This window comes from Centruroides vittatus, unplaced genomic scaffold, assembly GCF_030686945.1.
Source record: "Centruroides vittatus isolate TY-2023 unplaced genomic scaffold, ASM3068694v2 contig_1159, whole genome shotgun sequence".
Lineage (NCBI taxonomy): Eukaryota > Metazoa > Arthropoda > Arachnida > Scorpiones > Buthidae > Centruroides > Centruroides vittatus.
The window spans coordinates 477,812-491,991 of record NW_027120745.1 but is presented as its reverse complement, the minus strand read 5'-3'; the positions used below and the strand labels follow the sequence as shown (position 1 = coordinate 491,991).

The 14,180-nt window shown below is 31.5% G+C and overlaps 2 protein-coding genes across 2 annotated transcripts in view; one reads left to right on the top strand and one right to left on the bottom strand.

The window, feature by feature from the left end:
- The window catches only part of LOC136980224 (uncharacterized), a 68,398-nt gene extending 57,641 nt beyond the window's left edge, over positions 1-10,757 (bottom strand). The window contains exon 1 of the mRNA XM_067276317.1: positions 10,595-10,757. Coding sequence (XP_067132418.1) covers positions 10,595-10,645 — 51 coding nt within the window. The 5' untranslated portion in view covers positions 10,646-10,757. The remainder of the gene's footprint in view (positions 1-10,594) is intronic.
- Positions 10,758-13,540: 2,783 nt separating this feature from the next.
- LOC136980084 (DNA polymerase epsilon subunit 3-like) lies at positions 13,541-13,948 on the top strand. Its single transcript, XM_067276126.1, has one exon. It carries the CDS (start codon positions 13,541-13,543, stop codon positions 13,946-13,948), a length of 408 nt encoding a protein of 135 aa, XP_067132227.1.
- Positions 13,949-14,180: the final 232 nt, after the last annotated feature.

Below are 14,180 nucleotides of genomic sequence, written 5' to 3'. Positions count from 1 at the left end.
GTAGAGAGATTTAATAAGGAAAAACCTGTTCTTATGAAGAATAGTAGAATATGTTCAATCAGTTGACAAACAAGAAAGAAAAAAGTAGATAAAGCTAGTGTGTACAGCATACTAATTAAAGGAGAAGGTAATGTAATTAAAACATGTGTAGGGGCCACAAAAAGGGTCATTGTTGGAGACCAAGATCAGGGAACATAGAAGGATACTGAGAAGCCTAAGTCACCAAAATTTTAAGTGATGTATGAGACTTGGAAATAGAATGGAAGAAAGCAAAGATTCTAGAGGAGCTTAGAATGTGGTTTGGATCAAGCAAGAAATGAAAAGTAGATGTTCTAGAATTAATTTTTATAGACTAAAGGTTACATTTCCCTGAAGATGGACATAGTACCCAAAAATATTTGGGAGATGTCATCAGTTTGATGTTAAAAAATACAACAACAAAGCAGTTAAAGGTAAATATTTATGTTCTACACATTTTCACAAACAGATACCACATATGGTGAAAAATTTTTTTAAAAATACAGATATCCTTTGTACAACACAGTACTTCTACAACACAGTTTTGCTCTAACATGGTTTAAAAAAATGGGAATATTCCTCCATACAATACAACTTCTAATTTTATTCTAACATGGTTTTGGAAATCTTCCATTGAAAATTTCACAATTTTTAAGTGTAAACTCCTTAATTCAATATTTTTTTTATTCGAGTAAGAGCGTGTTTTGTCTCAAATTTACCCATGGATTTTATAATATTGAAATTTTCAATTTGTTTTGTCCTTTCGTCAGGTTTACTTTAATGAAAACTGATAGTGCAATTTTTTTTCCTTGTCCTAGCTTTCCTATCAACAAGTGTTGTTGTGCAATAATACAGAAGAAAATTTCCCCCCCCCAAAAAAACCGAACTTCTCACAAACTATGGATTAGGTTATAATATTGATTAATCTAAAAACACTTTACAAATTTAGAAAACTGAATAAAGTATTTTTCAATTCTCAAAGTAAATAGCAACATTTTTTCTAAATGAAAAAGACTAATCAGATGAGGATATCATCAAATATATTTTATCACAATTTTGATTGTACAGTAGAGAGTCGTTAATCTGAATCAATTGGGGGCTGGGATTGTTCAAATTAGTGATTTGTTCGGATAACCAATTATGTACGAAAAAATATATTAACCTGTCCGATGTTCAAATTTTTCTCCGTTGCATGTCGCTTTGTGTTGAATTTTCGTTGATTTTAAGCCTAACGAAAATTTTTATAATAATAATCAAGGCTATTGTATCGTTAAAAATCATTTCTTTATTTTGTAAAAACAAAATAAATATATTGAAGAATATAAAAACATAAAAATTATACTTTAGAAGTAAATCTAGTATCAAAAACATTCGATTCAGCATGACACAGTCCGACTGAAAATTGTTCGGATAACCGGGGTTCGGATTAACGACTCTCTACTGTATATGCATTATGGATTTTATCCCCTCTTCAGTACATGTACAATGACACAATAAACTACAACAACAAATAACCTGACTTCCAGTTTGCTTCAGAAGTTCTTATATAGTTAATCGGGGCTTTCTGCTCCTAAGGTTTCCATATCTGGTTTCGTCTTTCATCTATCTAACTCCATTCTTGAGATTAAGGACAGACAACAGTGGGAATTTATAGATCAAACTGCAGTCCAACGAACATCCAAAACATACCTTTAATATATTTAGTAAAATTTCTTGCAACTGATATTAATATAAGTAAACATAAGTATAGTGGAACCTCGCATAATGAGCACACTCACGTAAGTGTGAGTGTTTCACATAACAAGAAAATCAAATTTTTAAAAAATGACTCGCCCAACGAGCGAAATTTCGCATAACGAGTCACAAAAAGAGGGAAGTCCCGGATTGTGCGCATGCTCCATCATGCTATTATCTGTGATTTTTTTGTTTTCTGCAAATCAAGTTCACATTCCAGGTTGGTTCATTCCATGCTAGAAGAAATGATGATGATGATTCCCACTCCTTAACAATGTACTAGTATATTGTATAATTTTCTTTGAATAAATGTTATACGTAAAATACCGTATTCAATCTCGCATATAGGACAAGGTGTGACTTTAAAGATCAAAATATAGAAAATTAGATTTATTAATACAATTATAATTTTATTTCGTTTAATCACAAATAAATTATCATCAAATGCACGTACTAAGGCAAACAACCATGTTTTCTTGACGCTATAACTTTTTGTCTACTCGGACTCACCCTCCAAGGCTTCGTTACAATTCTCTCTTTCACTCTTACTTTACAAAGCATGGTGCTCTAATCCATCGAGTGAATTTAAAATGTAGTATTTCCTGAATGATGGCTATCAGCTTTTGAAGATTGCTTTTCCACACACCTGATACCCATGTAGTAAAACCAAAAGATTATAATGCACATGACAGGAAAAAGTTTATTTTTAATAATTCAGAATGTACAAATATTCATTAAAAATACCAATTTAACAAATATGAAATAACTACATTTATAATCATTGCTAAGTGACCAGCTATTTTCGAATCCTCTCTTTAAAAGCAACATTCACCTAGACCTCGCTAGCACTTTGTATAGTTCATGCTGCCATTATAGCGAGTTCACAAAAATTATTGCAAAAAACTGCAAAAGATCCTTCACTCGCACGTATAGAATGACCTAGGTTTTTTAAGCAGTAAAAAATCAATAAAAACCTCATCTTATATGCAAGTAAATACAGTATTTGAGTATTTTTTTCAGCATGGAACGCATTATCATATTTTACATTAATTTCTATGGGAAAAATTGTTTCACTTAACAAGTGTTTTGCATTACGAGTAAGGTTCTGGAACGAATTATGCTTGTTAAGAGGTTATATAATATTTTTAAACATCTTAAAGTACAAAACAATCAATTACCATTCCTACACCCCTAGTACCATAAAAAAGAATACATATATTATGGACTTAAAGAAAATATACACTAGGACAAGCCAACATAATGAACGTCAAACTATGGTTGAAAATTTAAATCATAAATATATACTTAATAACTACCCCAAGCACTTATTAAATATCTGGCAAACACAATATTACAAACACAGGTTTAATATAAAAAACAAGAAGGAAACCAACCATAAACCGTTCCCTTATATATCTAAACATATTTATGAAAAATGCTCCAAATCCCTAAAAAATGACAATATTATTTTGGCCCCTTTGTTAACAAACAAAATATCGCAGCAAATCTGTAATGTTAAAAAACCAAATAATAACAATATATGGGAAAAAACAGGAGTCGTTTATAAAATCAGCTGCAATTGTCAACACCCACAATATTACATAGGTGAAACTGGGCGTAAATTGGAATCACGGATCAATGAACATATGGCTGCCATCAGGTTGAAACATAACACCTCCCCTTGGTTTAACCACATAATAAACAATAGTTGCCAAATAGAAAAAAATAACACCAAAATTTTACATTCCGAGAAAAATATATATAAACGTAAGTTTAAAGAACACATAGAAATAAAAAAACATAGCAATAATAGTAACTTAGTAAATCTGTCAAATGGCATGCAAATCGACCAACAGTGGTATTATGTAATAGAGGGCGCAACAGACTAATAGCTTTATGCGTGGCACCCTACTGTGAACGTTCTAGTATTGAAAAAAGCGCAATGCTTTCCGAACAGCCTTAAAGATATATTTATAGAACTAAAATTTGATGTAAAATGTTTGTAATACATCCGGAAAAAATAGTAAGATAACGTATTTACTTTTAGAAAACTCTATATTAGTTACACAGATCTTTGTAAAAAAATTTTTTATATAAGAAAACTTTATAATTATAGTACTACTGTAAGTACACGGGAAAATAGGAATTAAAAACGAATATGAAAACAGATACCAGTGAGAAATGTATAGTTAATAAGGAGGATACGAAGAACTAAAAAGGTATAAAAAATGTATTTAGTTAAAAATGTTCTTTAAGGAATTTTTTGTAAATCTTATTATGTACGCACTCGCGTCACCCATGTTAATAAAAAATCTTTGGTTTCCTGTAGCACTGATGAGGGACCAGGACTCATAAAACTGGTCCGAAATGCATTTGATGAAGAACCAATAAAAAAGTTTTAAGCCTGTTTAGCTGTAAGTTAGTCTACCGAATGTTTTCGGATTAAAGAGACAACCACCTATTAAGCATCAAAAAAGTTCATTCATTGCCATTCCACTTTTGTGAACAGTTCAACATTACAATCAATACTTTTTGGTTCTAATATAGCCACATTCAATTTTAAGAACACACCCTTTCCTCTTCCAAGTGCTGCTATGCTTCCAACTCTCTTGGTGCTTCTTCCAAGTGAAGTCATGCTCTTTATTTTCACCGATATCTTGTACTATAGAATGCACAATAAAGTATAAATTTATACACAAAATATGTAGTCCTGGAGATTAATGAGAATACTTTGTGTAGTAAATACTAACCAATTGCAGAAAAGAGCCTAAGACTATGAAAGGGAATTCTCAAGACTCAAACTGAGAAAGGGGATTCGCCATGCTAGAGAGTTGATAGTGAGGGAAGAGTGACTATATAAAAGTATTTTTGTCATCATTTATTTTAATAAGCTTAACTCATTAAATAAATTGAAAGATATTTAACGTAAATGAAAATTTGATAAATATAAACTATATTTGATGTGTGGATGTTTGTGTGTGCACGCACACACGATGTGATTCTGTGCACCCTCTTTGAAGCTTAATAATTCCTGTGCTTTTGTTGAAAATTTCTGAAATTTTCCAGGGAGGTTTGCGTATTAGGGAAATTGATGCTATTAAATTTTGGTGTTTGGTGGTTAAAACTTGATGGAGAAGAGAAAGGGGGTTTGTGTCGTATCTCAAGTGGGGTCAGACTTAATGATGATTTTACTCATTATTAGCATTTACAATGTTTTACAAAACCCATCCCTACCCTCAAAATTAAGTTTATTACCATTTTATGATAATTACAAATATAAAAAATTTTTTAAATAAAATATCATAACAGATGGTGTCACCAAAATTTAAATGTTGCTGGGAAAGTTAAGCAACTTGTTAGATTCTTCTTGAATTGACCTGTTATTAAAGAAAATCCACTAAGTCCATAGACCCATGCTTTGATATATACAAAAAACTGTGCTACATCCAAAGTATTTGACATCGAATTTTTCCTGATGACCCACAATTAGAGCTCATGTAGAGGATTTCTGTGTCAAAATCTACCCAATAGGTCAAATGACAAGACAGTTATGACTGTGCAAAGTCTCTGGTCATGTATTCTTATATTGCATGCAAGAGTTTCAGTCAATATTAATACACTTTTGATTTGGCATTACAAACTTTTATTTGAGTTATTATTTCCCAAAATGTGTTATTTATTCTTCCAAAGAACTAGCAAATCAATGAAATCTGCAAGTTTCAGTTTAACATTGCTTCCAACACAACACTATGCCATTTGCATCAAACAAACATTATGATGAGTTATTTAATTCAGACTATATAGAAAAGAATTGTAAGAAAACCTCAATAATAATATACTGAACATAAATAAGCCATCTTTAGTGCCCTTAGTTATTTATTTGATAACTGTAATAAGTTAGAAAGTATTTCCAGGGAGTTTTTTATCAGTTAAATTGCAATAAAAAGAAAGAAAAGATAAAATGGAAGATAATAAGAGTGCATTGAGTAGAATGATTTTCCTACTTGAAGATCTGCAATGGTATCATATATGCAACAGAATAGTATATACCTGAGAACTTGTAACTTATAACTTCTTATCTGCCACTTTCCTACAAGCATTTAAGAAATGTATTTGGGCATATATCCTTATTCCATATTTGTGAACTTCAAATGTTTGTGACAGTCCACAATTAAGTAAGATATATATTTATATTATATGGACATATGGGAGACACATGCACAAAGGGAAAAACCACGGATAACTCAAAACCAGCAATTTGTGGTCTTATATCTCTCTTGTACTGACTCTTCATATGTAAATTAACCCATGATTATATGATATGTTATGATTATGATATGTAAATTAATTAAATTTACATGAATTAATTTTTTCAAATTAAAAAAAAAATATTTTGTTATAATAGCTCATAATATATCTGTAAACACCATGAACATTTAAGTGACAGAAACACTTTGTCACTTAAATGTTATTCGTATTCACACCAGATAATTGATAGATGTGAGTCGCACATTTATATACATCCTGGTGTGTTGCGCAGTTAAGTACACCATGAATGCATTAAAAGTTTTAAAATAGAGTTTATTTTTAAAAATGGGCATCATATATATATGACACTTGGAAAATACATTATATATAGAGATCTCATATGAAACTTCAACAAATCTTAAAAAATTATAATTTTATTCATTGTAAAGAAAGAATGTATTACTATCAATTCAAAGTTCAATTAAGATAAAAAATGTAATTTTATAAAATTTTTATTTTATAAGTAAGGCTTGTCAAGAATACTTTACTTCATATGAATATCTAAATTTTCTTCTATCGGTTTTGGTGTGGCATTAAGAATTTATTAACTATAGAAAAACTTTGTTCAACTTCAACTGAACTGCATAAAAAAAAACAAAGCATACAAAGCAAGTTTGCTAAATATTGGCATCATAATGTTTGTGCTTTTCCCAAAACTTCACTGTATCCTGAGATTATTTTGCTGAATCAGAAACTAATCTTTGATAACAAGCAATTTCATCTGTTAGTCATCATCATCTACATTTTCTTCTTAAAACAACTGGAGCTCTGACATCAATTTGCTAAAGTGGGCTGGATCCAATTGCTAAACTTCTTTCCAAAAAGTAACAGAAGGAATCTACTCATAAGTAGCTAATTTTGGCTGGGAAAATTCTTTATTTCAAGTAATGTATGCAGAGATCTGAGATTATGCCACATTGCTTGTAAGAATCCATGAGCTGGTTTATGCTTCAAGCTTATAAATTAGTTTGCAAATATCTGGAGATATCTTCCCAATAACTTTTAACTGCATTTCAAATTCATTTTTTAACAATCCAAAAATACACATCATATGCTGCAATCTTCCTTAAACTATCCAATCCTTTAAATTAAAGCTTGTACATTTTGCAAATGACAATGTGCAGCTTTTAGCCATATGTACACAATCTTGCTGTAACGAGGATAGATGGTAAAGTATTTTCTTCTCAGCATTTCCACAGTTGCTGTTTTTACACTAGCAATGAACTAGTCCAATATAATGAAGGATGAAAATCCAACAAGTTGCATAGTAATCTTGGACAAACACCCTTCAACTTTTTTACTATAAAAGAGAAAAGCTAGTTTTCTTGACAGCTTGAGAATTTGCAATGTGGTTAAAAGTTCTTCCACAATGACATCAGCAGTGCATTTCTCCAAAATGCTTGTGCATAATGACTCTACAACCAAGATGTTGAGAACCTTAAATTTTTTAAATCAAATAATTCATCCATTATTAAACATACATCACAACCATTAAACAAGTTCATGGTCTCTTATAAATCAGAAATGCCAAGATCTGACAAGTAGTGCTGAAATGTTGATTCACTTGATATTGTGTCTCCATATTTCAACTACATAAACTTCTTCACCCATTTATGTAATGCTGGATTATTTAAAGCATTAAATAGAATTCCTGTTTCACACTATGCTTTAGCTAAGATTTCCCATTTATTTTATACTACTTTGTGTTACCTAAGTGTAACTAATATTTTAATATACACAGTCAAAAGTCATTTACTTATTATTTTCTTCTCAACCACTTTTTGCATTTAAGGCTGTTATAAAGGCTGTTTTCTCCCTTCCCTTTTAGCTTAAATATGCTTTATAGAAGAAATATGTTGTTTCACAATGGATTTCTTCTCAAATGATACACAAGTAGAACAATATACATCAAAGTTTTGAATTTTGAACCACCAAACCTTCAATCAAAAATCTGTATAATTGGTCATGGGGAAATAGACTGCTTTTAGGCATGATAAGAAGCAATCTAACTAAAATTTGCAATTTGTTTCAGCTTATTCTGGTAAACCAGAAGTTTTTGTTTCAGTTTAGTTTAGCACTAATTAAAGCTATACATATGTAATGGTCATACATAATACAAGATTTACTACTTAAATCAAAAAAAATTTGTCATTTTCCTTAATTAAAAAAAAATCCTTTTTATGCTTTGTTTTTTACAAGACAGTTATTTTGATTGTATTACTATAAATAGTAAAATTTTAGGACCATTGCTATCAAAAAAAAGAAAAATGCCTTAATGCTTTTGACAAGTGTTAATGATAAATAATAATAAACTTTAAATATAAAGCTCACCATCCTCCAAACACCGGGAAGAAATCATCACTTCGTTACAAACCAGTAATCGGTGTGCTTCGTGTTCGTAACGAAGAACTTTATACATAATCGAAAGTCCTATTTCACACATCTTGTGCATTTTGCATTACATTGACTACACACTGTTTTGCATTACATTTTGCATTACATTGACTACACGCGGTTTTTCTTGAGAAGCAACAAAATTATCTACATTATTCAATCATATTGTGAATCTATTTTCACAAGTTTTGCTGGATGTCCAGCTTTTGTAGAACCCACTTTACTGAAAGTTTCTAATAAATTACATGCAACTTTCCTTTGGAAAGTTAAGAGATCTATTTTTCCACCATAAGCTCCATATATCCACTTATAATATAAGCTGAAAAATATACTATATTTTTTTCTTAGCTGGCTGCAAATTCTCATTGAAAATTTCTTTTTGAAAGTGTAAATTGTAAAAAAAATCAGCAGAAGCTAAGAGCTGTGATTCTGGCAGATTGTTTTCTCTTGACTTTATACCAGAATTCTCATCAGTTACATCTTCACTGGTATTATTCAATGTTGGGTGTATATCTAGTTCCTTATTTAGCTTTACGAGTATATCACTTCCAAAAGTATTGAAATTTCATCAAATACAAATATCCCGACATAATAAAAATATGCATGCACACAAATATAAGGTTTTGGTATATTTAACATGTATGTTTTATATTATTTATATATATATATAACATATATGCATACATATATACTTACAAATTTATATATATGTAACTTAATATCAATAATATAATTTTTTACAAAAAAAAAATCATCATGAAATTCCACTTTGCCCAGGTACTATTACATTTGCCTAATGTCCTACTTGTAAGACAGCTTCTTTCAAATTAAAAACCAAAGCACAAACTTCATCAATTTCAACATAAGCATTCCTACAGTATATATTTTCTGATGATTCCTGTAGTGTTTTTGAGAATAATATCAACAATAAATGAATTATAATACAAATCAACTATATAATATACTAACTTTTACCATAAAACTGCAAACTAGAAGCCAATTTTCACAATGTAGTTTTTCAAACAGCTCTAATTAATAGATTACGCAATCGATTTATTTACACGTTATTACTATAATACTACTACAATACGCAGTCATCTCTTGCAAACAAACAATTTATTTTCAATAATTTTAATTTTGCAACTATAGCACCGGAAATATCTAGATTAAGTATAAACGTTACATTTATAAGTAAAGCCAAAGTAAAAAAAAAAAATGCTCAACCGATCGTTTCGGTTTCATTAATATATTACTTTTTATATTTACATATTTGATATTTAGACAGTTTTGTATATTTAAAATGTTTATTTTAATGAAATAAATTTCAACAAATAAAAGACTTTCATTAAATGTTAAAAAAGTAAGTAATCTATCAGCACAAGAAATTTCATTAATGTTTATTATTTATATATCGTTTTCAAGATATTACAAAAACCGGTCTAGGAAGCACGTTACGAAGTTTTAAAGGGCATAAATAATACTAACTCCTGTTACGTAAGTTAATTGTAAAAATTGCCTTAGAATACTTTATTGATTATCTATAATGCTTACTTCTGATTTATTACCGAACGGATTTCTGATAAGTAAACTTAACTTCTTCAAATTATTTTGAAATATCAATCATATTACATAAGTAAAATGGCAATAAGAAATGAATTTTTGTATACAATGTCTTGTAATAATCGTCAATGTCACTTGTCTTCCGTAAAAGACGAAGACAAGTATATTTAAACGGAAGACCAGCTCGTCTTCCTTTTAAATATACTGTTTACCAGATGAGATAATTGTTTATGTAGCAAATTATTAAACTAGGACCGGTATAAAGAGAATGCACTTTCTCAAGTTCAGGGCCATTGACAGAGGGGAGTGAATGTGACACGGGAGCGAGTGAAGCACCGTACCATCTACACGGTTCGATAGGCAAATAACTAATGAATAGTGTTATTCGCAACTTAACAAGATTCATTTAAGAAATTTACGATTACAATCCCATTGAAAATGCTTCGTCTGGCAGAAATCCTAAAAGCCTTTACTTTATGTACAGTACAAAGGCAAAACAGTAGAAATATACTGGATCCAACATCCATGCACAAACAAAAATATCCTTATCAATTGGTAGGAAATAAAATATAGCACCTACTTGCAATACATGCAACTTCTGCAAAAAATTTAGCTCTCGAGAATTGTTCATGGTGCGGTTGTTAAGAATTATTCCTTTACAGAAGAATAATGGGAGGGATACATCTCGAATGTCGATGGAATACCGCTTTTCACAACCGAAAACTCGCACTTGGCGACGAGATTACGTCATGTAATCTCGTCCCCTCCGTCCGACTTCTATTTCTAGTTGTTGAACGCTCGTAAACAATAAAAAAACTGCTTTTCAATGAAAGATCTTATGAAAATCTTTTAAATGCCAATATATTTTCAAGTTTATTTTGACAAAATACGTAAACATTTTCGTTGTATTTTAACTTAATAGAGTGTAAAACATATTTGTAAGTCGTTCTATGTTGAATTTTTTCTGGATCTTGATTCGTACCAGGGCTTAGAGAATAGATTTGCGCAAAACTTTTGAGATAAATTTAAAAACATACAAAAATGTATTTCTGAAGGAAAAGAAAATGTTTCTCGTGTTACTTTCATGATATATAATATATAAATTATTGAGAGCGGACTCAAGGAGCATGCTCTCCCTTGAGTGTCTATGCCGCTCGTAACTTTTTCTGTGGTTACAATTAGAATTCTACCAAATAAACTCAGAATTTTGACGGTCAGCTCAGCTCGCGGCTGGAGTCCTGAATCCCAGATTGGTTCACAGCTCAGCTCAGATAGTCTCGATTCCGTCCACTTTGAATTATAGGGACAGTACTGTACTGAACATGTTTGCTAGAAGTGATTGTCGTTATTTGTATCACTTTAAATTGTTACCCTTTATTACTTTTAATAATATTCTTAATATTCTTTGCATTCTTTTACGGAGGCAGTAGCCTCAAAAGAAAGATCGTCTCCGAGGGACTGTGAAGCCTTAAGGATTGCCGATGGTTGTGAACGGCGGAAGGAAAGACAAAAGACAAAGTGTCAACTTTGTAACGTCGTATTTATATTTTTTATATTTATTAAATATTCTTAAAATTGCTTATAGTTTAACAGCTTAATGCTGAAGTAGATTTTTATATGAATTCTTTCATTTTAATAACAGATAAATGAAACATATTCAACACATGTCTATCCGTTATTATTACGGTTGCAGTTTAATTTCAATAAAGGACTTTACTGCAACACTCCAGTTCAGCTCAGCTATTAGCCCGACTTCAAATTCATAAATTCACCTCAAAGCTCGCCTGTCAAAACCTCACTTCAGCTCGTTATTTCCGAGTAGCCGAGATGACCCGAGCTTGACCGAATTCTAGATAAAACCATTCGATGACCAACTTTCACAGATATTTCACCATATAATTTTATGCTATAAAATGAAACATTAATCAATCAATATACAGTTTGATTTGACAAGATCGTGTTTTATATGACAACTAGCAGATGAGCCCGGTGTTGCTCGGGCAGAAAGTAACTGTAGCGAAGATTAAGATTATTAGATTATAGAAATTTCGAATATTTCGTCTCGTTAGAAAAAAACTTGTTTTCACAGGTAGTATGCAAAATTTCAAGATTTTGTATAAACGGGTTGCCGAAAAATAAGCAATTGAAAAGTTCAAAAATTTCTAAAAAAGCGGAATTTACTTTTCATTTTTCTACATCCCATACTGCAGACACTCGTAGAGAAAAAACTACCGAGTCCAGAAATCTCAAATTTCAAACTTAAGCCTTTCACGTTATTATCCGTGGGGTGCTGGCGCAACTTCCGGGTCGCTAGGTCAAAGTTTACGAGAGATTCCCATAGAGCTAATTTAGTTTTACGGCTTCATTTTATGCTTAGAAGAAAATTGCATGGAAACAAATGAATTTTATTGAAAATGTTATACAAAATTACAAAAGTGCAAATATATGCCAATTAAAACTTTTTATAGCGATTTTACTAAACGGCGTTCAGTGATGACAGTATAAAATATACTTTGATATGACGTTATCATATCGTTCCATTATTGTTTCTAACATCAAAGTTTACGGCAATTTTTTCTACAGCGATTTTGCTAAATTGTATGATTATAGGCCTACGGTAACATATAAGATGACTATCTATATTCATGGCCGTCCTTATCCCGAACAGTTTATAGATATGTATCCTTTCCGAATGTTTCAGCCGGGGCAATTCTATCACACGGTGTGGTAGTCACATATGACAAGGCCCTCTGTTCCATATCTATAAGGAGATAGTCCGATGTATTAAGCACGGAATTCTAAGGAGTGAGAAAATTGTTGGAGGGTTTTTGAAGAACCGTAGAATTTTCTCATTACTTAGAAATGAAAAAGACGTCATCGAGAGAAAATAGCGAGGTAGAGGCCAAAGTTTTAAACGCGAAAACGTGTACGTCGGACGTTCAGCGCCGCTTTCCTGTAAGCCTAGAAGTTTGACAATGGCGTTTGGAATGTCGAGCGTGATTCCACTGACTTTCCAAACGCCATTGTCAAACTTCTAGGAAAGCGGTGCTGAACGTCCGACGTACACGTTTTCGCGTTTAAAACTTCGGCCTCAACCTCGCTAATAGTGTCTCGGCCGAAACAAGTTGAAAGGTTAGAAATCTACAAAGTCTTAGTCAAGTCAAATTTATGTAGCCCAAAAAGTAGCCAACGCGCGATATGATATTTTTACGCCAATCTAAAAATGGGTAGCCAAATTTGGCAACTCCGAATAATCCCAAGGTCCTAGAATATAATATAATCTAGGAATAATATAATGCGAGTTTGACGCCATCGCTGCGTTTCAATTAGGGACGAAGTTCTAGTATTTATTTAAAACATGTAAATTTAATAATTACTCGATATTAATAAATATCCGAGATTTAACAAATTTAAAACAGTAAACGAATATCGTTGAAGACAATTTATCTCAAATACACGCTGGGGCTTTTATAAAAATTTTTATCCGCTGTGCGTCGTTGCGAGCGACGGTTTTCTAAAGGAAGAAATGGCGGAAAGACCGGAAGATTTTAATTTACCGAACGCCGTGGTCACGAGGATAGTAAAAGAAGCTTTACCCGATGGAGTAAACGTGTCTAAGGAAGCTAGAGCGGCCTTATCGAAAGCTGCCAGCGTTTTCGTATTATATACGACATCTTGTGCCAATAACTTCGCAATGAAAGCTAAAAGGAAGACCTTGCTGGGAAACGATGTTCTGTCTGCGATGGAAGACATGGAGTTCGATAGATTTATCGAGCCTTTAAAAGACTGTCTGAAGACTTACCAATTAGAAAAATCGAAAAAAGAAAGCAGCGGAAATAAAGGAAAGAAAAAACAAAACGTGACCGAAGAGAGTGTGGAAGAAGAAAATAGGACTTGCACTTTGCAAGAATCAACCGAAATAAATGATGAATAAGTTTTTATTGTCACGAGGTAACAATTGCCTCTCGACCCATTTCACGTGTTCGACTAACGAGGATGGTTACGGTTGTTTGTTTGGGTCATAATAGGAAAAGAAAGCTATTGTTAAAATTAGTGTTTGATATTTGATTATAATGTTTGTTTTAAAACTTCAAAATTGCACTTTTTCTAATTTTTTATGACAAATAACATATCCAAGTTCTTCAATCATTATATGTTCATACTGT

What these genes read in the sequence shown, in the direction of transcription:
- LOC136980084 (XM_067276126.1), top strand. Translation starts at nt 13,541, where the DNA reads ATGGCGGAAAGACCGGAAGATTTTAATTTACCGAACGCCGTGGTCACG.